This window comes from Neopsephotus bourkii, unplaced genomic scaffold (genome assembly GCF_033783945.1).
Source record: "Neopsephotus bourkii isolate Nb327-2 ecotype Australia unplaced genomic scaffold, CSIRO-AGI_Nbou_v1 NB_1493, whole genome shotgun sequence".
Taxonomy (NCBI): Eukaryota; Metazoa; Chordata; class Aves; order Psittaciformes; family Psittacidae; genus Neopsephotus; species Neopsephotus bourkii.
The window spans coordinates 4,123,856-4,145,365 of NW_026901969.1; the positions used below are offsets into that span (position 1 = coordinate 4,123,856).

Genomic DNA, 21,510 nt, shown 5'->3' on the forward strand with positions numbered 1-21,510 from the left:
AGGCAACAGGGACTGAAAAAACTAATAAATGAATTGGGCTTGATCAAATGGGAAATATGGCATAGATGTGAAGGACAAAGACTACTAAAGAGTGCAGCCCAGAATTCTAATAGTAAAATAATAATAGTTATTTTAACAATATTATTCATGTTTTTGAATCTGTTATCTTCATGGAATTCATGGTGAAAATTGGAACTGAGATACCTTTGAGGGGTACCAGATCCACTGAACTGTGTAAGCAATGGGCAACAGGACTCTAATGTTCCTATTGACTGGCCTTTACTATCTTTAATGTGCTAAGTTTCTTCAAATATTATCGTTCCCCCATCTGATATTTTCTCCCATCAGCACAGTTGTGTATGTCATAACCATGGTAATACTATGAATCGTAATGAATTTCACCTAATTAAAGTAGTATACACTCAACATCTTGTTAAATTACTAAAAAACATCATTTTTGTTTTAAAAGCACAAGAGCATATTTCAAACCATAAGAACATTGACACTGAGACAGCATCACATTCAACCTAGAAACACGGGTAATAATTTTGCCTTGCTTTTTTTTTTAATACTCCCTGAGTAATTGGCAGCACAAAGCTGCCCTGCACTGGAATGTGGATTTCTGAGTTCCAAGTCTTTCTGTGTCCTGTCTTTCTCAGGAAAGGAGTTAATTTACTTCAGCTCTCAAGAAAATAACAGCAGAATCCCACACACCCTCCCTGCCTCATCAGAGTGTCCTAGTAATAATCTAACTGAAAACAACAGAATGAGGAAAAAGTGTTTTACAAGTGAATTCTCTCAACAATTTCAATTTACAGAAACATGTTAGAAGTAATCATTATTTAGATTACAGTATGAGCATGTGATGTATGCAGAATATTTAGGCTGGAAAATCTTTGAGGACTGAAGCTTACCTCAAGACAGAGCCATAAGCTAAAGGTTGTATGTGCCACTTGTGTGTGAAATGCAACTTTAATTATTCTTTCCTTTGTGATGGTGCTCTGCCAGATTTCATCCATCCATTCGAGTTGAAATACTCCATTGTGTCTGCTCAGAACCCTCTGATGAAAGATACAAACCAAGTTGTATAAAGTTGTCTTTAGTTGCAGCTCAGTAGAGGCAAGAATGTGGTTGTGCTGATTGTGATGCTATGCGCTGTTAACTTACAGTGGTGCTGCCTTTCTTCTTTACCACTGCTTACCTAATGTGGATCCCACCTGCCTTCCTGCGGGCCTTGTCCATAGCCCTCAGGCAATGTTTGGGTGACCCATGAAGAAATGGAAAATCTTGCTGCTCCAGCTAAAACGGTTAGTCTTTCCAATTTAATTTAAAATGGTTTCAGTGCTTGAAAGAGAACTAGGATGTATCTTTTGTATCACAGATGCCATATCTTCTGTAGGATGCTTCCCAGGCATGCCATTAGGAAGTCGCAGGGAGTAGTGAAATTGAGTTTAAAGAACTGTTACATCATTTCTCAGCAAAAGAAATTACACACTGTACTGTGATCACAAAAGTTGTCTTAACGTAAAACTGGTATTGGAGTTTTACAGTACGCAATCGTTTCACTGCCAGTGTGAAGCCTCGTTTAATGAAATGAAATCATTGTGATTACAGGTGTAACATTTCCCCTGTATGCTATAGTACGTCTTCTAAAAACAGCTTTATATCTGCTTAAATAGAAAAAAAAAAAAAAAAGGCTTCAGAATGGTGAATTACACAACTCAGTGTTTTCATTATGCTAAGACTATGGATAGCCTTTAGTGTCCATACTTGTGTATTCATGCTTTTTGATTCAGGGTTCATGGAGTGTATCATTTATGTATTGATTTTTTTGTCAAGCTTCTCCCTGCTTGGGGGGGGATGGTGACATAAATATTAATAATTTTATTCAATAGTTCTGACTTTTATCTATCTTTTAGTCAGAAAGTATAGGGTTTTGTGGTTTTCTTTTAGCATTACATCATAACGACTCGATAACAGTGCATATAAAACATGATACAATCCTACAGTGAGATGTCTGAAAAGTCTATCTTCAGTTTAGGAAACTATTATAGTCAGCCTCATCCACAAATGTTGATACAATAAAGAATTATTTCTTAGAAATTTATGCTTGCTATAATATTATAAGTTTTCTCAGGAACACACATAAAGCAAATTCTCATCAGTACTTTTTAAAACTGATGTCATTTTCAATTTTATTATTCTTGGTAAAGATAATACAAATGCAACAGCACTGGACTGACCAGAAGTAGAGCTGATCCTGTTCAACTGGCCAGCCAGAAAAATACAGTTTTGCCATAAATAGATTTATAGAAAAACCTCCCTTAAAATACATTGACAAGAAGACAACTTCTTATTGTGAATATTTTAACACCTAACTAGAAATTAAAAATGGCATCTGTAATGCCCAATTTTGTAAGTAAATCATCGTGTTTTGATTGTGGAAGCATAAAAAGTGGTTAGAATAATGCTGTAAAGTTAAACAAGCTCTAATTACTTTATATCTTGAAAATTAGGTAGATTTGCCCTAGTAAGATTTTACGGGTTTGGTACTATAATTGCAAAAGTAGTTTAGCCCAGGACATTGCCACTGACTGGAGTTATTTTACTGGTACATTTTACATGTATGTTTTCATTTGTAATAAGAGTAACATATACATGAAAACCACATCTTTTTATAAATAATTTTTATTGTCTTTTTACGTGCTTTACTAATTGCTTCCTGCTGATAACACAGAAAGAATCTGAAGAAGGCAGCTGGGCTCAGGTATGACCCTTCCGTGTGATTTTTTTTTAATGGAATGTTAAATGAGAACGTTATCTGTATGCATAGAGGAGAATAGTATTGTGCCAGTATCTCAATGATTAAATTATGATTGACACATTTTAGAGTTCTAATATAAAGAAAATATTCTCTGGACAAGTTTGCTAGGTAAAGCACAAAGAAGTACATATTCTGTAAATATTTTTCTTAAAAAAAAATGGCTACATTCCAGAGACATCTTCTACTTCCCAGCTAAATCTAGGAAAAATATTTTCCTCATTTTGGAGAACAGGCTAATAAAATATGCCAAGAGTTTGAGATCTAACATTTCTAAAATTGCACCAGATTTTTTTAGAACGATTGTATAAATCATACCCAACTATCATTCTATAAATAGTCTTGTAAAATTAGGAGAAAATTTTTCACTTTAGTTAGACTATAAATTACTTATATTTTTCAACTTCTTTCTGTAATATATGCACTATTTTATACAGTCTTACTAGTTTTACTTATAGCATTCTTTTTCTCTTCAAAATCTCACAAGAATGAGAGATGAAGGGACTGTATTTTCCCCCATAGAAAATATATCCAGATTGCACTGTTATCCTTTTGTCTAGAATGACAGGAGACATTAAAAACAAAACCAAAAAATAGGTAGGCTTGAAAGTGATGCTCAGATCTGAGCACAATCATACTGAAGAAGTGTTAATCTTGCAGTTTGAGTTCATTTCTGTTAAGTTTTAGTGGTACAATATAATTGACAACAGTGAGATGAAAAATCTATTTTGTGCAACCCATATAAAAATAGCTTGTGTTGTTTTCTTCTTCACTCCATCAAAATTCACCTGAACAATGAAGTAGCTTAATGCCTGAATGCTAGGAGGAATCTGGTTTGCTCTTGTCTTAAAGAATTAATTTATTGAGCTCCACATATGATATGGTAGTTTTAAGATGTTCAGAGCTGAAAATACCTCATTAATAAAATGTATTTGGTCACCTGCTGTGATGGATGATGAATGATGGTGAGCATAAGCTTGTCTGACAAACAATAATCTTTTAGTCTCAAAAGGATTTACAGGGGTGTAACCATGAAGTGTCATTAGAGCCTGTTTACAAAATCCTAGCCCCTGCTAAACTGTGACACAAACTTCAGTTGAATCCCTGAGGCCATGTTTGTATTACCAAGTAGGAATTGTCTATCAATCATAAATATTCTAGAAGGTCAACTGATACCAAGTAAAATTATGAAACATTTCAAGTGTGTAATTTTGCTTGCATTTAAAACTCAAAACTGAACATGTGATTCCTGTTACAAAAAAAACAAATGCTTAAAGTCTACGAATATTAAACAAGACACAATGGGCGAAACTGCTGTTAGTGACAAATATCTCATAGTGGTTTCCACCTCCAATGTCAAAACAGAATGTGGGGTTTTTTAGACATATTTATAAGCTAGGATGTCTCACTAGAAACAAGCATAGCAGATATTATGTCTTCAGTCTGTGGTGCAACCTTGAAGAAACTAAAGAATATATTTCCCCTGTCCTTTCTTTTTCCCCTGTAGACCCTGGCTTATGGTGATATGAACCATGAATGGATAGGTAACGAATGGCTCCCCAGTCTGGGTTTACCTCAGTACCGAAGTTATTTCATGGAATGCCTGGTAGATGCAAGGATGTTAGACCACCTGACAAAGAAAGATCTGCGTGTGCACTTAAAAATGGTGGATAGCTTTCATCGGTATGTTGGAATAAGAGACTACACCTATAAACAGGTTTATGTGTCTGATGTAGTGCTCAGTGCTGCACAGAATAAAACTGCTTACTGACTTTCTGTTGTTCTGGTGTGGAAAACCACACAGAAAAGTGAGTGCTGAGTGTCAGAAATCTGAACTGTGAGAGATTCCTTTAGTAATAGCAACCACATTGAAGTTATGACTCTTAGAACTAAAGATACTGGTACAGATAAATTTCATAACAAGCAGGGAATTATTAATGCATAAATAAAGCCTTGACAATACAGAAACAGTAATAATTTATTAAGTGGTTTAAAGTATCAAAAAGTGGTAGACTAAGATTTGAAGCCCTAAGATCTCATAATAATGAAAAGCTATTGTGTGTAGCGCATAAAAGCTGTTAAGAGTACAAGCAAATTGACAGTTGTTCAGGTTATCTAGGGATATTACCTGGAAACTAAATTGGAAATATGGAAATAAAGGCATTTAGACTTCAGGGAGAATGATGTTTATGTGACAAGAAGTGGATTTTTTTTAATGTACTCTCTGATTTGTCACTTCTTTAAGGTCTGATTTGAGAAAACATTTTGTGGCTCACAAAGGCTGACCTTTCCTGAATACCATTTTTAATGTTTTGAGTTTCTTGAACATTTATTTCAAACATATTCATTTTGGTTTAATTCATTTCATATTTTTGAAGTTCGTGAAGATTTTTAACTGGTTTTGCTCTCCCCTCTGTCTGCAAGATTTGCTACATGGGCACCATGAAACATCTCATGTGAAATGCAGGAAATACATCCTACATATATATTCCCATCTTCAAGATTATCTTTATTAACTCTGTAAATGTTTCTCTTTAAATAACAGAACAAGCTTGCAATATGGAATCATGTGTTTAAAGAGGTTGAATTATGATAGAAAAGAACTGGAAAAGAGAAGAGAAATGAGTCAGCATGAAATAAAAGGTGATAGTTCATGGGAATAAATACTGGGAATGTTTCTTCTTCTGAAGCTTGGCACTATTAACCCTTTGTCAGGCTGTTTTAGCAAAGTATTTAACCATGTGCTTTAAGTAAAACTAACCTAAGTCCACCTATCTTCAGACACACAGTATCTCCCTAAATTATGTACAGTTAAGTACTTTGCTAAATCTGGGCTGCAAGTACAAATGCTGTTTTGATTCATACATTTTGCTAAATTGGATTTTTGAACAGATTTTATTGTTTTCTAGCCTCTTCCAGTCTCAGAAGCAGAAGGCCAAGTAGCCTGCAGCTTAGAGGGAGGTGCTGGGGGTCCCATGGGGAAACAGGAGCACTCAGGACCCTAACACTGATCTCCTGATATCAAAAATCATTGCCTTTGATTTCTTACTTCAAAATATGAATCACAGAAAATGTTGCTTAGAGGGGTGGCCACTGAGATGGTTGGTATATAATAATAGTTCCTAACAGAACTGGTGTTACTAAATTTAACAGCTGATCTTAAGTTATTTTACTGTGCAAAGCCCTCTAGAGCCTCACAGAATATTTTTCTGCATATATACTTCCTTTTATATATACACATATACAAATATATATATAAAAACAATTGGGGTTGTTGGATTTTTTTCCATCATAAGTGAATTTTTTGATTTCCAACTCTAGCGACTACAGCAGTTAGCTAAAGAGCTAAAAAAAAAAAAAAAAAGAGAAATTGGAAGGGGAAATGGCTACAGTGAAAGCATGCATTTGCTCAAGGGAGATGATGGCAGGCAGTAACACAAAGGCTATTGTCAGTGAGCCTGAGTTGGTACAGCTGGAGACTGAAGGATAATTGAGTACTCATCTCAAATTCTGGTGAGTCTTCAATGCCAGTCATGGGCAATATGCTACAACATGGGCAATAACCTCGTTCACCCTGATGCACACATCAGGATGCGTGCATCCATCAGTTTGACACAGTCCATAGTGGGATTTTGTCTCAGTGATCCCTGGCTGCCACACTGTGTTTCAGATGATCCTGACCGCAGCCTGGGATGCTCTTGGTCAGGCGATTGTAAATGCCTGCACACAGAAAAGCAACCTTAGCTGGACTTCCAAGGATTCAGGAAAAAGCCTCATCACTTACTAACACAAAACTCAGTGTTAAGTTTTCCACTCACAATTATAAAGATCACTATAATTATCTTTCTTTTAATCTTACAGGCAGGGTAGGCTACTTCTTTTATAACAGCCAAATCCTCAAAAATGGTTTCCTAGCCCATTTGTTTTTCCTTAGCTTTATAACTGGCATGGACCTTGACAGCTCAACCAGCCTTCTGCAATAAAAATAGCATTAGTCTCTTACACTCTAAACTCATCGTTTGCTTTATAGCATGTTATAAAATGGCAGGTGCTCACCCAACTCTCCGAATGTTTAATACAAAACTCTAAAGTGAAGCCTTGAAGAAAAGGTATTTGTCCTGTGTCCATTCACTGTTAGACTGTAAAACCTTGCCTAAGAATTGACAAGGCTAGCTATAGGAGGTGGGAGGAACTGCATTCTGGAAATGCCCTTTGGAGGCACCTTTCTCCTTTGGAAACATTTAACCTGCAGGTAGCTAAAATGACACAGGGTTTTGAATAGGTGTTATGAATTCTATATGAATAGTTTGCTGGCATTCCTCATTTAAGAAATGCAGCAGTAATTATGTATAATAACATGAAGTTATCATGTATCAGCAAACTGAACTGATGTTATGTCCTTACAGATGTGCTGGTGTGGAGCAATGACCGAGTCATACGCTGGCTCCAAGCTATTGGCCTCCGAGAATATGCAAATAATATTCTAGAAAGTGGTGTACATGGTTCACTTATAGCACTGGATGAAAACTTTGATTACAGCAGTTTAGCATTATTATTACAGATTCCAACACAAAACACCCAGGCAAGTTTGCTCACGCTACTTCTGATTAATCTGTACATATTATTGCCTTCTATTCATATTCAACCATTTTAATTTTTCACTTTGGTATCTCTAGGCACGTCAGATCCTTGAGAGAGAATACAACAACCTTTTAGCACTAGGAACTGAAAGACGACTTGAGGAAGTAATTAATTTTATTTTCAGTATTTATAACATATTACAGTAAAATATAAAAATTTAATTGAATGCATGAAGACATTTACTTTGCACATTGTTAAAAAGACTCAGTTACAACTTTAAGAAAAAATTAGGAAATGCCAGTCATGGTGTCTAAAGTAACCTCAGTATGGCTATCTATTGATATCACTTTGGATGCTGAATTTGGCACTGCACTTTTACCTTAAGATGAACATTCTCCTTAGAGGAAACATGCAGAAAGGACTGGAAGTTTCACTGGCCAGAGAAAGTGGTGATGGGAGGAAGGTGCTTGTGCAATCTATTCTTTAGGACACACTTGTTCAAAAATAAAGAAGACAGAATAGAAGTGAGGGCTTGGTAGCTTGTTTTGAGGTGGGGTTTTTTTTTTTAGTTCTTCAAAGTTAATCAGTATGTAATAGAGTTATATTTGGGGCAGTTACCTAGGGTAGGGAATCTCAAATCCACCTATGGAAAATATTCATCTTTAGATAAGAGTCCAGTGCAAAAAAAAAAAAAAAAAAATCAAGTCTTTGACTTCTGCACATAAGAAGGAATACAACTTTAAGGACCTAAGACGCCTATGAATTCTGTGCATGCACATAAGTGTTTAATTCTTTATTAACACTTTACATAACCCTCCTAATGCAGTGACAAACCCATGCACTTTCTGTAACAGTATCTGGTAGATATCTGATTTTTTAAGGAGGTTCTACTTTAGGTGATACAAAAACCATCTACAATATTGAGCCAGAGATTTATGAAGAGCTTTTCACCCTAGCATTTAACTTTTCTAAAGTGTTTACCTTTACAGGAATGTCTCAATTGCACTGCAGTTACTGGATGCAGTGCAACAGAGCAGGGTAGTTGTGGAATACATTTGACAGTGGGGAAAGGCAGCACACAGCAGGACAAGGAATCAAAGGGTTAAAACTTAAACAGGGGAAGTTTATATTGGGTATAAGGAAGAAGTTCTTTACTGTAAGGGTGGTGAGGCACTGGAATGGGTTGCCCAGGGCAACTGTGAATGCTTCATCCCTGGTGGTGTTCAAGGCCAGGTTGAACAGAGCCCTGAGTGATATGGTTTAGTGTGAGGTGTCCCTGCTCATGGCAGGGGGCTTGGAACTAGATGGTCCTTCCAGCCCTAACTATTCTATGATTCTATGATTTTGCTTTACCAAATACAACTCTGTGTTAACAGAGTGATGACAAGAACTTCAGACGTGGCCCCTCCTGGCGACGACAGTTTCCTCCACGCGAGGTTCATGGGATCAGCATGATGCCTGGCTCCTCGGAAACACTCCCAGCTGGGTTCAGACTAACCACAACATCAGGGCAGTCACGGAAGATGACAACTGACGGTATGCAGTCATTCATGCACTTAACTGTTGAAAAGCAAGGGACTTAATCTGATTGCTGAATTGACTTCTGTTGCATGTCTGTCGCACACCAGAATGGCTGTGTTCATATAACTATAGGATGAATAATCTGTGAGAGCTGAATTAGGGAATGGAAAAGCACTGACTTGGCATACTGATGATCTTTTCAGGTTAGCTTCAGACTCTCAGTGTTTAAGAAAAAAAAAAAAAGTGTGGGTGGACATCTAGCAATCCTAGATCTGGAAAGGAAACATTCACAAAGAGGGGAATTAATTTGCTAACTTTTATCTAAGATTGCATACAGTAGCTAAGCAAATTTTTCAGTTCATGAGCCTTTCTAGCAGGTAGAATGTATTTTAGAGAATGAACTTAGAAAGGGCTATCACCTTTATTTTCCTAATTTACGTTCCAACTAACTATCTCATCCTTGACCATCAAATAACTCAAGCCGCTAAGAATTAGTTACACTAACTCAGCAGTGATTGGAAAAGTAACAAACAAATCATAACTGAAAAAATATTTAAAACTTAAAAGTCATTGTAAGAGGGCAGGGAGAAAGGACAAATCCTGCTGCAGCTATTCCCTTTGGTATATGGATGCTAAAGCCATGTATACCTGCTTGAAGTTCTGAGAAGTACAAATACACAGACTGGCCTCTTCCAAATACCACTGCTTATTTCCTCATGAGAGAATTCAGGTCTAGGAATAGACTTGTCTCAAAGTAATTTAATATCCTGCTTGTAGTGGTTACCTTCTGTAACTCTTGAACAAACTTGGTATGACAGTATTGCCATCTAAATTCCATTAAAACAATTAAATTCCATTAACGTTTCTCACTTTTAAAAACAATACTTTATAGTTGCAGTTATAGATGGAATAATTAAATGATTGCATCACTGAATTTCATTGGCTCCGCTGCTCATCTGCACGCTTTGCTTTTAATCCTGCAATTTTCAGCAACAATGAAGCTGTAAGACAAGAGCCCATCCCAAGGCAAATTCCATGTATAAATAAAGGTACTAGCTCCCTAGGCATTTCCGTGGCCTACATTACTGTAGGAGCTAAGAGCCTTACAAACATTCATGGATTTCATTTTCTAGCCATGCTATGATGTAGAACATATTATTCTCATTTTATAGATGGAGAACTAAAGCACAAGGGAGATTTAGTGATTTACTTGAAGTCTTCCAGACAGTAGACTTGAACATAGGTAGCTTTGAAGACCTACATCTTCATCCAGGATTTGTCTTCCTATCTCCCAGTGGTAGGAACACTATAGTATTTTAACAGCATAATAGGTACAGTATTAGCACTTTCAACAAAAGAAGGACAAAACTGAGTTTTAAACTGTATTCATTTATGACAGACTTCAACAGCACACCAGACATGAGTGTAAACACTTGAGATCTGAAGTCGACTATGCCCAGATAATGTCACAGGAATCCAGAGAGCAATTTAATAGCCACCCTTCCAGTGGGAAACAGACTGGTTTATTTTCTTCATGATTCTAAAGAGGTTCTGGTTTGTTTCTTTTTTGCAATTTGCAGTTGCTTCATCACGACTGCAGAGGTTAGACAGCTCAACAGTTCGCACATACTCATGCTGACAAGGCCTAGCAAAGAAGCCAGCACTGAATTATTGTGAGTATTCGTAAGAGGCTGTCATGAAAGCTCTTTATAACTGTACCCTACACCAAATATTCCTTGGCATTATTCAAGCAAGAGCCGGCACGGAGCAGAAGACCTAACTCAGGCTCACTAGAGTGATCATTAGAGCATGACAACAGCCTCAAGCTCAGTCCAGGAGACACCACACTGTTCTTTTTCCCATCTCAAACACCAGGTCCTTTCTGCTGAAACCACTTTAGCAAAAGAGACAGAAGTTTTCAGACAACTCTGTTCAGTTGGTAGCTCACCAACTGCACTGTATTCTGTACACTTTCAAACTTAAAGCTGGGGAGACAGCAATAGGCACAGGTACAGAATATACTTAATGAGTACTTGATGGCATTATACCAGGAGCTAGGAAGAGGAATGGGGAAAACCTAGTAAAGCAGAAGAGATTTACCTTTTTCAGTGAGAAATATGTCTAAATTTAGAACATGAGATACCTGCATCAATCTGGAACAAAACTTCCCCTTTACAGAAAATCTTCTGAACTTATCTATTGCAGAGATTCTCTTATTTCTCAAATCATTCAGAACTCACCAGTGAAAAAGAAAGGATATTCTGAGCTGGATGCAACTCTGAATCAAATTTAGTACTGGAATTCATTTCTCACCACTTCTCTTTCCAGTATGGCTATGAATCTCTCAGATTCACTCTTCCAGGTTCTATAGAAATACACTGTTTTCTGCTACATCACAAGTTTTGTAATAAATCCTAACATGATGAGCGCTTTCATCAATACAGCACCATTTCATGCTAATATTTTCTCAGTAAAAGTTTGTTGTTCCATTTAGTTACTCAGAGGATTCTAGGGGAGCTGCAAAGAATATCTGGATAGCACCAAAACTTCACCAGGCATTGAATGTGCTTGAATAGCTGTTACATATTATAGGCAAGACATTCCAGGGCCTGTGAGAGAGTAATTGGTTTTAGATTCCCAAGACTGGGAGAGGATCGAGGCCACTGAGATTTTACTAATTCTGGGCAGGTTCAAAAAGTGCTTAGTGCAGATACTATCAGTGGAAAACATGGATTGCTCAGGATCCTACTGAGGACATGAGCCTTACTTCATAGATCTTCAGGAGGCTTATACTAGATTAAGATTTTATACTCTTGCAAAGGGAACTTTTCATGCCACCACTGAAAAATAAGCAAAGGAGATTTTTGTTCCTTTTTGCCTAAAATAGGTACAAATGGAGGTGAAGCACATAAACGATATAAACCTTTTAATGTGTATATATATATATATATAAATTAGAGCTTGGTGTTAGTAAAGTCAATGACAGTACTCTCACTGGGTTCAGTGGGGATAGAAACTGAGAGCAGAGATGTGGATCTTTTATCCTATATGCTTCAGAATTGCAATGTTGAAAGCAATAACTTACGACCAAGAAATTAAGTTCAAACACCAAGCTATCTATTAGGCCAACAGTGATGAGCCAGGCACATAAGGTGATGTTTTCCAATAGGTTTGAAGAGTGCCACAAGGGCAGAAAATTAAAATTGGTAGGTTAACAAAACTTAGTGTAGGACTATCAGAACTGTTTATTCCCACTCTATTCAAAAATTGTCTAAAACATAGTAATCCACAAGCAGAAGTAAATTAGCAAACTTTTCTTGCACTATGTGGGAGTTACGTATTTTGAGCAAAAAGCTGTTTGTACAATGTTATACAAGCTATACAAGTTAACTTCGATTTCTATAGGAGTATTAGTCGTGTTTCAAGTATCTGATACTTACATTGGTACTTGCCCACTGTTCTGCTAATTACAATCTAATCTTAAATGCTTGAGAGCTCTGTAAGCATCAGATTTACATATAAATGTAAAAGCTAATACATGCGAATGACTGACATTAATATACTTAATTAATATTTCTTTTCGCTTACTGTATATTCCTTTAGTGAAGGAACAAGATGGTGTGAACTAGATGCACTCTTCATAAGTGCAGTTTCAAAACATCAATGCAGGTTAGAAACCAGAGCAAGTTAAAAGTATTTTTGGCTTTCAGTGAATGACATCAAAAATATGCAGAGAGAAAATTTCCTTCATTAAGATATCAGACTTGAAAAGCTAAAAAAATTACCTGAATCTCAGGGATGAAGGCATAAACAAAAACCACTCCTATGGGGTATCTGAAGTTGGTTGAAGAGCAAGCGAAGTTTTCTGAATTTTCTGATCACAGTTCCTAACAGTTTCTTCATGGAAGGAACTGATTGATACTTGGACGAAAGAAAAGATTATTTATTGCAACATGCCTCATGAAATTTTCCAGATCCAGGGAAAACTGGGACCCAAGCTTTTAACACCTTGCCTAGTTGTCTCACATCAATAGTTGTGCCACCCTGGTGACTTAACTACCTGCACGCATGGAATCAGGAACTGATTCTAACTAGGTGGCAGAGGGGATGGATAGCTGGATGAGCTATCACACTATACAATCTAGCACAATTTTTAATACAGTAAAGGGGAATATGCATATAAAAAGCGGACTGAATAGAGAGCTGTGAACAGGTTGCACATGGAACAAATGAGATGACCTGTGATCACAGCAGGCTGCAGATCTTTCATTCTGCTTTTCATTTGCCTTTCCTACAGCTAATGTCAAAGCCTCTTATTTCAAAACAGTATATGCCAACAACACCAACTGGGTACAACCTTACAGTGTCTTACGGTGTTTCTTCACAACAGCTGGGTTCAGTTCATATGTTTTCAAGTTGCATTCAGATATTTTCTGCAAACATTTGATGAAACCACCATGACAAGCTGCCAGAAACCATGCACTGATATTCTCAGAACAGTCACATGAACATATTCCATGCAGCCCAGTTTGAGTGCACTCTCCAATCGGAAATTTAACAAAATGTAGCACTCCTGGTGCCTGGCCATTTTATCATGAAAAGAAGTTTACCATAAAGCACATTGGACAGGTCAAGCTTTCTGCTTGGTGGCCTCATTTTACCCAGCTGAACATCTGCAATGCCATTACACAGCCAGTGGATTTTGCAGTCACACAGTCTAAGCTTTCCTAACACTTTTCTCTACCAAAATACTTGTCACCACCAAGTCAGAAGGCTCAGCCAGAAGAGCTTCACTGCCATAGGCTGAGGCAATGGAACACGGTAGCTTCATTTTTATTATGAAGAAATGTCAAAGGGGATTTGGCAAAATCAACAATGTACTTTATCAATGAGGGGTTCCAAAGAGGATTTGTAAAGACAAAGAAGAGTTCCAAAAAGATGAGAATGATAATCTGGAAACAGCTGGTCCATAGCAAAGAAGTAGTCAGGGTGAAAAAGGTAAATGTTGTCAAGCTGCAGTGAACAAGGAGAAGCACAAGAGTACATCAACAAAGTCTATACACTTAAAATGTGTTCCATCTTGTACCAAACAGGCAAAGCTCTCCAGATCCACTGCTGTACCAAAACAAGAAAACAACTGGCAAATGAACATAAGCAGGCATCTGTTTGATCTAGGACAAAAATCAGTATACATTAGTAAAAGATTAAAATGCATTATTAATAGGTTTATGCTACAGATCTAAAATTAAACAACAAATGCATGTCTCCCTTAGATACTCAAAATCCATGTTTTACTAAAACATGCAATAAGCTTAGTGCTATAATATTTTCTGCTGTTACTGCATCCTAGACTAAATTGGAATCAAAGAATCTCACTAATTAACATTTGTTTATTTTCTTCCCTTAGATGTCATCTCTTACTTCTACTTTACCTGAAGTGCACTACCACTACTTAGGAAAAAGAGCATTAAAACTCTCTGCAAGAACAGGGTAATAGGGAAGAGAACACATAAGTTTTATTAAAAGATATGATATTCCTTTCATGTATTGATTAGTTTAAAACAAGAATTACTACAAAAATAAAACAAAACAACCTCCCCGTTTCCTCTCAGCATCTCTGTCATCAGAAGTTTGGCAGTAGTGCACATCCAAAGCTTTTATCAAATGAAGCCACTCATTTTTACATTGTTCCATTTGTTTTATTGTAAAATACTAAGACATTTACGTATTTACTGTGTATGTATTTCTTTTAAAATGTGTAAGTCTTATGTAAATGGATATAAATATGATTTTTTAAAAATAAAATCTATGGTACATGGGGTCTCAGTGCAAACACTTGACAATACAGTGTCAATAATACTGTTTGTATCTTTCCATTCCACCATTTTTACAGTTTTTGGATTGTAACACTCAAATGAATATGTTTAGCAGAGTTAGAAGCTTCAACATGTTCCTACTGAGAAAATCTGTCAATATTTAAAAGTGAACACCTGCCTCTGATGATGTATAATAGAATAACGCAACCTGGAACTGGAGCCAAAATGGACCTCTAAAACAAAATGGAAATGTTAGATCTCTATAGAGAAGAATCATTAATTTTAAGAGGCTCACATCTTAAAAACTAACAAATAAACCCGGAAGAACCGTTTACAAAAAAAAAAAAACCAACAAAACAAATGCAAACTAACAAAAAAAACCCAAAACCCGACAAAAAAAGGCAATTTAGTAAAACATGATTTATACAAAATTCAAAAACTTTCTTCTATGTTACCTGCGGACCAAGAAGAATTTTGCCTTACCAGGAGCCACCATTTTATTCCAGGATCTTCAAACACCAGCCAGCATTGGAAAATTAAATTTAATATTTGCATAGAATCAGATTCTCACTTCCAGATATATTCAACAAAGAAAAAGAAAGAAACGAGAAGCCAAACCCTACCATTTCTTCATTATAACAGGGCATTAGACAGGCTCCTGTCTAATGTTGTGCTTTTAGCCAAGATGGCCTTGCTGAGACTTCACAGAAGTCAGTTTTATCAGAGGAAATAACTGAAAGACAGAGTGATTAATATATAGTGTATAAAAGTTTAGAAGAGCAACTATTACCTGCTGTGGCTTTATTTGGTGGTGTTATTGTCGTTTATTCTTTGTTTAAATGGGAAGTTTCAAAGTAAGACCTACTTAATAGTCATTTACCTATTTGCTATTTTTCTGCTGCTTGATCTTAGCTCAAGACCTGTCTTTTAGTTATTTCTTTTAGCAGTTTGATCTGCAATGTTTGCACGTACATAAACATTTGTTTTGTCTATTTTCATTTGGCAAACTTCAGTCAATCAGATGGTGAAAGATTTTGCTCCCCCAATGTCAATAAAAAAAAGAATTCAGTGCTATTTGTGTTTAAAGTCTATTAAGCTTGGTACGTAGTAGCATTAAAATAGTTTGGATGCCAGATACTTCTCATAGCTAAGCATAAGCACATTTTGCCACTAACATGTACAAGTTATGATGGACCTACAGGTGAGAATCTGCCACGAGAGGGAGCACTGAACTTGCTAATGGGTGAGATATGATGACTCAAGACACAACAGTATAAAGACATGGCTCTCTTACATACAGTTCTTCAGGTTTAACCAGCATCACTCCTGGTGGTCCTTCTTTTCCTCTCTCAACCTCCTTTTAGATTATTTCAATCCAGAAGTTCAAAAAGTAAAGCAATTCCATTTTCAGTGGTTGCAGTACCATTTGAATATACCTCCCCTTGTAAACACCAGCTCCCATTTTAAGAATTTCTTTTGCAGCCCACATTATTCACACAGTCCACACTGAAATTTCAAGGGGCACAGAGGAATGAAGTGTGTTGGGAAAAACAATGAGCAAGATCATGCAAACACAGCTGCAGTTATCCTGCCCCAGATGTACAGTCCCCCCAAATTATTTCACAGTTGTCATGAAAAAAGAGCAGAAAAATTAAAAGTATATTTTAAAAAGAGCATTTTTGTGACTTCAGTTTTGATCTCAGGCTAAGATAAAAAAATCCTTTAGTGCATCCCTGTCTCCTCCATATAAGCTGGAGCTGTACACTCAATAGCTAAAAATTGTGGCTATGTGCAAAATGTTGTCTAGTTGGCTGCAACACTTTCAGTACACTGGGAATAATTACTACATCAACCTCTCCCAGCCAAGTTTCAGTAACTCCCTGACCATTAAAATCTACCCACAAGCTGCTTCTCTCTAAAACCAAAATTAACAAAATCCGTGCTCTCCTACCACTTGTTGAAAGGGCTGCTCATCCTTGATGGCATACCAGGTTGCTGGGCAGCACCAAAGCCATGCATAAGAATGACTATTCCTGCTCCCTTTCTTTAGCTTGGCACAAAGGTAAAGCTGTAAACAAAGCATTCTCTGCAATCGCAGTTCCTCAGCAAAAGGCTCCTCTGGAAAACAAAAGGAATGCCCATGAAACAACTGTTTTTCCATACTGTACTGCTGCAGTAAGGTGGCTTTCTTTGTCTGATTCCCTGAAAGTTGATGAATGATATATTTGGCATTCCTGGAACCCTCCACATTACCAGATCGGTAGCAGAGTGAGTACCCCTGGCCACTCTGACCTTCTCTTCTGCCCCAGTCTTGATCTTAAATGATTCCTACCAAAACAGGTTATTACAACTATTTTTCTCCTGGACACACTTTAAGAATGTTAACTATTCAAGCTCTTCACAAGCAGTTCAGAGGATAGACAACTGTTTCTTGTCAGTATTAATATGAGCAAATAGCCCTCCAGAAAGGTAAGTGCTTAAATCTCAGTTACTTAATGTTGTGGTTTGTTTGCTGTTGGTTTTTAGTCTGATATTAAGTCTTTCTTCCTTAACAAAAGAGCCCCAAAATAGAAAACAGCTTACCTCTCCTTACAAATGGAGAAACTAATATGGGAACATGAGATGTCATTGGGAAAACTATAAATGATCTAGGAAATTAATTCTCTTCCACATCCTCTTGCAGCATTCTTACTAGATGACTTGTGTTCTCACTGATTAGCTCTGCTTCCCTGCTTCTACAATTATAACTTGATGCTGAAGCTAGGATAATTACAGCAAACATTCATAACTTAACATCTCAGCTTTCATTGTGCAAAAAATCGTAATGGCCACATACCTCATGAATGTGCCTCAGTTTTCTCTGAGAAGACCCTTGTGGTTTCTCACCACTTTTAAAACAAAACCAAACAAAACAAAAACACACACACAAAAAACCCACCCCATCAGTGACAACTCCCAAGATCTCTCCCTTGCCCTGGCTCAGCATACGTTGCTAAATTGTAGAATGGTGAAACTGAAAAATACTCAGCAGTTTCTGCAAGACGCTCCATTATCTGGCATAGGCCTTCTATTAAACCCCTGGCACATCTGGAAAAAAAGCACTACCTTCTACTAACTGCAACTTATATAAGCGGTATTTCAAGAAAGTCTTCAGGACATCTCTGAGAAACAAAATTACTCCACATATAAATCACTAATCTGTATAGTTAGCATATCTACCATGAAGCATCATTAGGACTTAGTCTTTATATGCTTCCACTCCCTGTTCAGCCTGGGATTTTCAACTAAATCAGATAGCTGATAATCTGGCAAAAAACAAGTACAGCACAGACTCAGACTTGGCTGGTTTATTATACAACTGTATGACCTGGCTCAACACAGTTGCATGCAGTCCCCAGTGAGAAAACACCCAGAAACTGTTTTAATTTCCTATGTAACTGATAGAGCACATTGACGCTACAAAAAAGTCATAGGCATGAGGCAACACTGGGTATGGCTCATATTAATTAGCACCTATCTATCACCTTTTAGCTCCTACCTCAGCCTGCTGATTTATCAGTTAACATCCTTACCTCTACCCAAAAGAAGTTAACCTATTTCTGGACTCTTCTGAGGACACTGCCATAGGAAAATATGTCTAGACTTAATTTCTGCCTTACCTTGGCCTAAGTATGGAACCTCTCTTTTATACCAACATCATCTGAATTTCCATATTGCTGACTGTTTTTTCCTCTGGAAAGCATTGCCAAGTTTCAGTCACTTTGCTGCTTTTAAGCTTTTCTGTGAATGTATATTTTTTTCACGTATTTTTACATTTATTTTTCAATTAAAACCTGCAGCTTGAGAAGTAATGCATGTAGAGAGAGTATCCTCCAGCCCCTGGGCTTGCTGAGAACCCTGGATTTTGAAATGGCCAATAAAGTCAAGAATGGGCTGCCTAGTATCTGTATTTGCTAAATTTCTTGGCTATACATATCTCAGTGATCTCGAAACATCTAATTATGTCAGCAAAAGCACATTCTGGTTACCCTTATAAGTGGTACAAACCACAACAACAAAATTATGAGAAAATGCAAAGGATAAATGCTTGCCTTTATTTAGAATACATGGATTTTACTGAATATTGCTATGGACAAATCCAGATTTTCACAGATTCAAAAGCCAGAAATTACCTATCATTCTATAAAAACACACTTCAAAAAGTTATTGAGTAAAAATTTATAGAAATCTAATTTACAGCAAAAAGACTTAGGAAAAAAATTATCAATGCAATAAAGAAAACTCAATTTTAAAATTTATAAAAATCTCAAAGACACAATCATAGAATAGTTTGAGTTGGAAGGGAACTTAAAGATCACAGAATTCAAAGGCCCATAAAGGCGCATAATTTACAAGTAAGGACAATTTATGTCTGCAATAATTTCACATCAGAATTCCTATTTATTACTGTCCTCAGTTCGTGACTTACCTTTTGTAATCTATTTTAGACAAACTCAAGTTACTGGTCACTTTATACAACAACAGACTGCAATGTTAATGCTATAGAAATACCTGAATTGTATTTGCAATTTTTAGCAGTCTTAATATCCAGCATATAATGACAACATGCAGAGACTTTAGTCTGCTTCATTGGCTGTGACAATATGGTAAAGAACACAGTAATATTTCTAAAGTAAAAAATCAGTTCCACGTCATTAGGAATTTTTATAATGTGGTGGTTCCTAACAAAAAGTCTCTTTGTATACTTCATTAACGGACCCATTTCTTACCAACCATTATCCCATTTACTTTTTCTTTAGCACTTCTTCAATGTGTTTAAACATGCTAGCATCTTCAATGGTCGGTGTTATCTGAAAAGGAAGAATACACAGAAGCATGTGATAGTAGACCAGAATTTAATTCGGAGAATCTCCTAACTCTAGCTCTCAAAAGCAATCAAGAAAAAAGTACCTGGAAAGCTTTGGAACATGAAAACATTTTGGGGAAGCTACAGTAGAAATAAAATATACAATGTGGTACCTGAAATCACGGACCACTTGCAGAATGGTCTAGAGAGTAGAAACTATGCTGTTTTGTCTTTGGATGTGCATGTGTGCCTAATTCATTAAAGTATACATCTCCAGCTTACCTTATACGGCTTTCCACTGACAAGTGCAGAAAGAGCTGAACGCGGGATCTTGCCAGAGCGCGTTTTTGGCAGCTGTTTCACAAACACCCCCTTCTGCAAAGCTGCTACTGGACCTATGTTAGTTCGAACTCGCTCAACAATCTCTTCCAAAATCTTTTCCTCTTCTGTCTTTATACCTAGGGTATAAAGAAGAACTTCTTGTCATGTCCTTTAGCTTTTCTGGGACTTTTGCAAGTCTAAGTAACATCAGTATCAGTGAGCTCTCACCTTCTCTCAGTACACACAATGCAAAAGGAACATGTCCTTTTAAAGGATCCTCCTGGCCCACAACAGCACAGTCAGCCACAGCATGATGGAAGAGAATACACTGAGGGACAGAGAACAAAACCGAACAGAACTAATAATAACTGAACATTTCAGTGAGAAAAATCCATAGGCATGGATGGAAAATGTAGACATATTTCTTACATTTTGACAGCAAAAAGTACTTAGTAGACCCCAGGATTCCAATTACACATGGTGCAGATGCATGTGCGTATACTTTCATACACACTTACATGTAGTTTTCAAACAAACATAAATAATAAGTATGGTGATACAAAATACAAATATAGAACAATGTAAAGGTGACTTACAGCTTTGGGAGAGTATCACATCTTTGTTTTTGTTAGTGAGATCTTTGCTGGAACAAGTAACAGTAGTCTAACATTATAAATAACATGGAGTTAAGGGGACTAAGGACCAAAACCATAGAAACACTCCAACTACAGGGCTATAAAGTCATAGTGGTTTGTTCTGACTCCTATTTTTTTAATTCTTCACTGCAGAAAAGCAGAGTGTTTCATCCAAAGGCAAATACAGGCCTAATCTCAGCTTGCAGCCAGTCTAGTTCCATTCACTCTCTTGGAAACATTAAATCTTGTTCTTCTTAGATTGAAAAAAAAAAGGGAATTAATCCAGAATTGCCTCCTTTCTACTACACATTTATGCAACTATACAAGTGATGGACAGAGGCACTACTATCTTAAATTATCTTTTAAGCAAAAAAAGTGAGAGATTCTCTTTTCTTTCCAATTAGCCAGCTGAGGATCTCACTTCTAGGAAAATGTCACCAAGATGTCTCAGTACATACTGAGATGTGTGTCACTAAGTCTGGGACAAAGTTGGACTTAAGGTAACTAAGTAACAGCAGTCATGAAACCTTCTCCACAGTAATTGGCTCTTTTCGTGAAAATACCTGTGTCTGTGGGGTACCTTGCTGTCAACAGTGCTTTCAACATGTCCTCTGTACTCAACCACAAAGAGGACCTAAAATGACCTTACACAAAGGCCACACTGTGGCCTCATAATGTGACTGTGCATTTTAGTTTATCTGTGCATGCAAAGATGACATGTTTGCTAAAAAACAGATCTTCACATACCATGTTGTTAAAATCAAAGGCAGTGGGATGACTGAAAGGGAGACGAACTGAAAGAAGTTTCAAGAATAAAGGTGTTTTTTAAGTGTTGCATTGGTTACTTATACAAGGGCAGGAGCATGAGGAAGACTACAGGAAAGGTACACAGGTGGCAGGAGAAAAAATCTTGAAGGAACAGAAAGTTGAATCAGTGATGCTTCAATTAACAGAAGGGATGCTCTTGTG

The 21,510-nt window shown here is 36.9% G+C and overlaps 2 protein-coding genes across 10 annotated transcripts in view; one reads left to right on the forward strand and one right to left on the reverse strand.

Moving 5' to 3' along the window:
• PPFIA2 (PTPRF interacting protein alpha 2) overlaps nucleotides 1–15,085 on the forward strand; it is a 338,209-nt gene extending 323,124 nt beyond the window's left edge. For 6 of the 8 annotated variants that reach the window (XR_009727817.1, XR_009727819.1, XR_009727818.1 and 3 more), the window contains 8 exons: nucleotides 1,245–1,307; nucleotides 2,738–2,767; nucleotides 4,329–4,504; nucleotides 5,367–5,464; nucleotides 7,228–7,566; nucleotides 8,779–8,938; nucleotides 10,504–10,596; nucleotides 14,331–15,085. Coding sequence is in view for 2 of the 8 variants with exons in the window: in XM_061369362.1 (XP_061225346.1) it covers nucleotides 1,245–1,307; nucleotides 2,738–2,767; nucleotides 4,329–4,504; nucleotides 5,367–5,464; nucleotides 7,228–7,403; nucleotides 7,498–7,566; nucleotides 8,779–8,938; nucleotides 10,504–10,562 (831 nt within the window). In the remaining 6 variants the exon portion in view is untranslated. Of the gene's footprint in view, nucleotides 1–1,244; nucleotides 1,308–2,737; nucleotides 2,768–4,328; nucleotides 4,505–5,366; nucleotides 5,465–7,227; nucleotides 7,567–8,778; nucleotides 8,939–10,503; nucleotides 10,597–14,330 lie in introns of those variants that run through there. The other 2 variants (XM_061369362.1, XM_061369361.1) reach the window with 2 other exon arrangements.
• Nucleotides 15,086–18,814: 3,729 nt separating this feature from the next.
• Nucleotides 18,815–21,510, reverse strand: part of ACSS3 (acyl-CoA synthetase short chain family member 3) — an 88,934-nt gene continuing 86,238 nt past the window's right edge. For both annotated transcript variants that reach the window (XM_061369355.1, XM_061369356.1), the window contains 3 exons: nucleotides 20,135–20,234; nucleotides 19,868–20,043; nucleotides 18,815–19,589 (listed from right to left, as the gene is read on the reverse strand). In XM_061369355.1, the coding sequence (XP_061225339.1) occupies nucleotides 19,524–19,589; nucleotides 19,868–20,043; nucleotides 20,135–20,234 (342 nt within the window). In that variant the 3' untranslated portion in view covers nucleotides 18,815–19,523. The remainder of the gene's footprint in view (nucleotides 19,590–19,867; nucleotides 20,044–20,134; nucleotides 20,235–21,510) is intronic.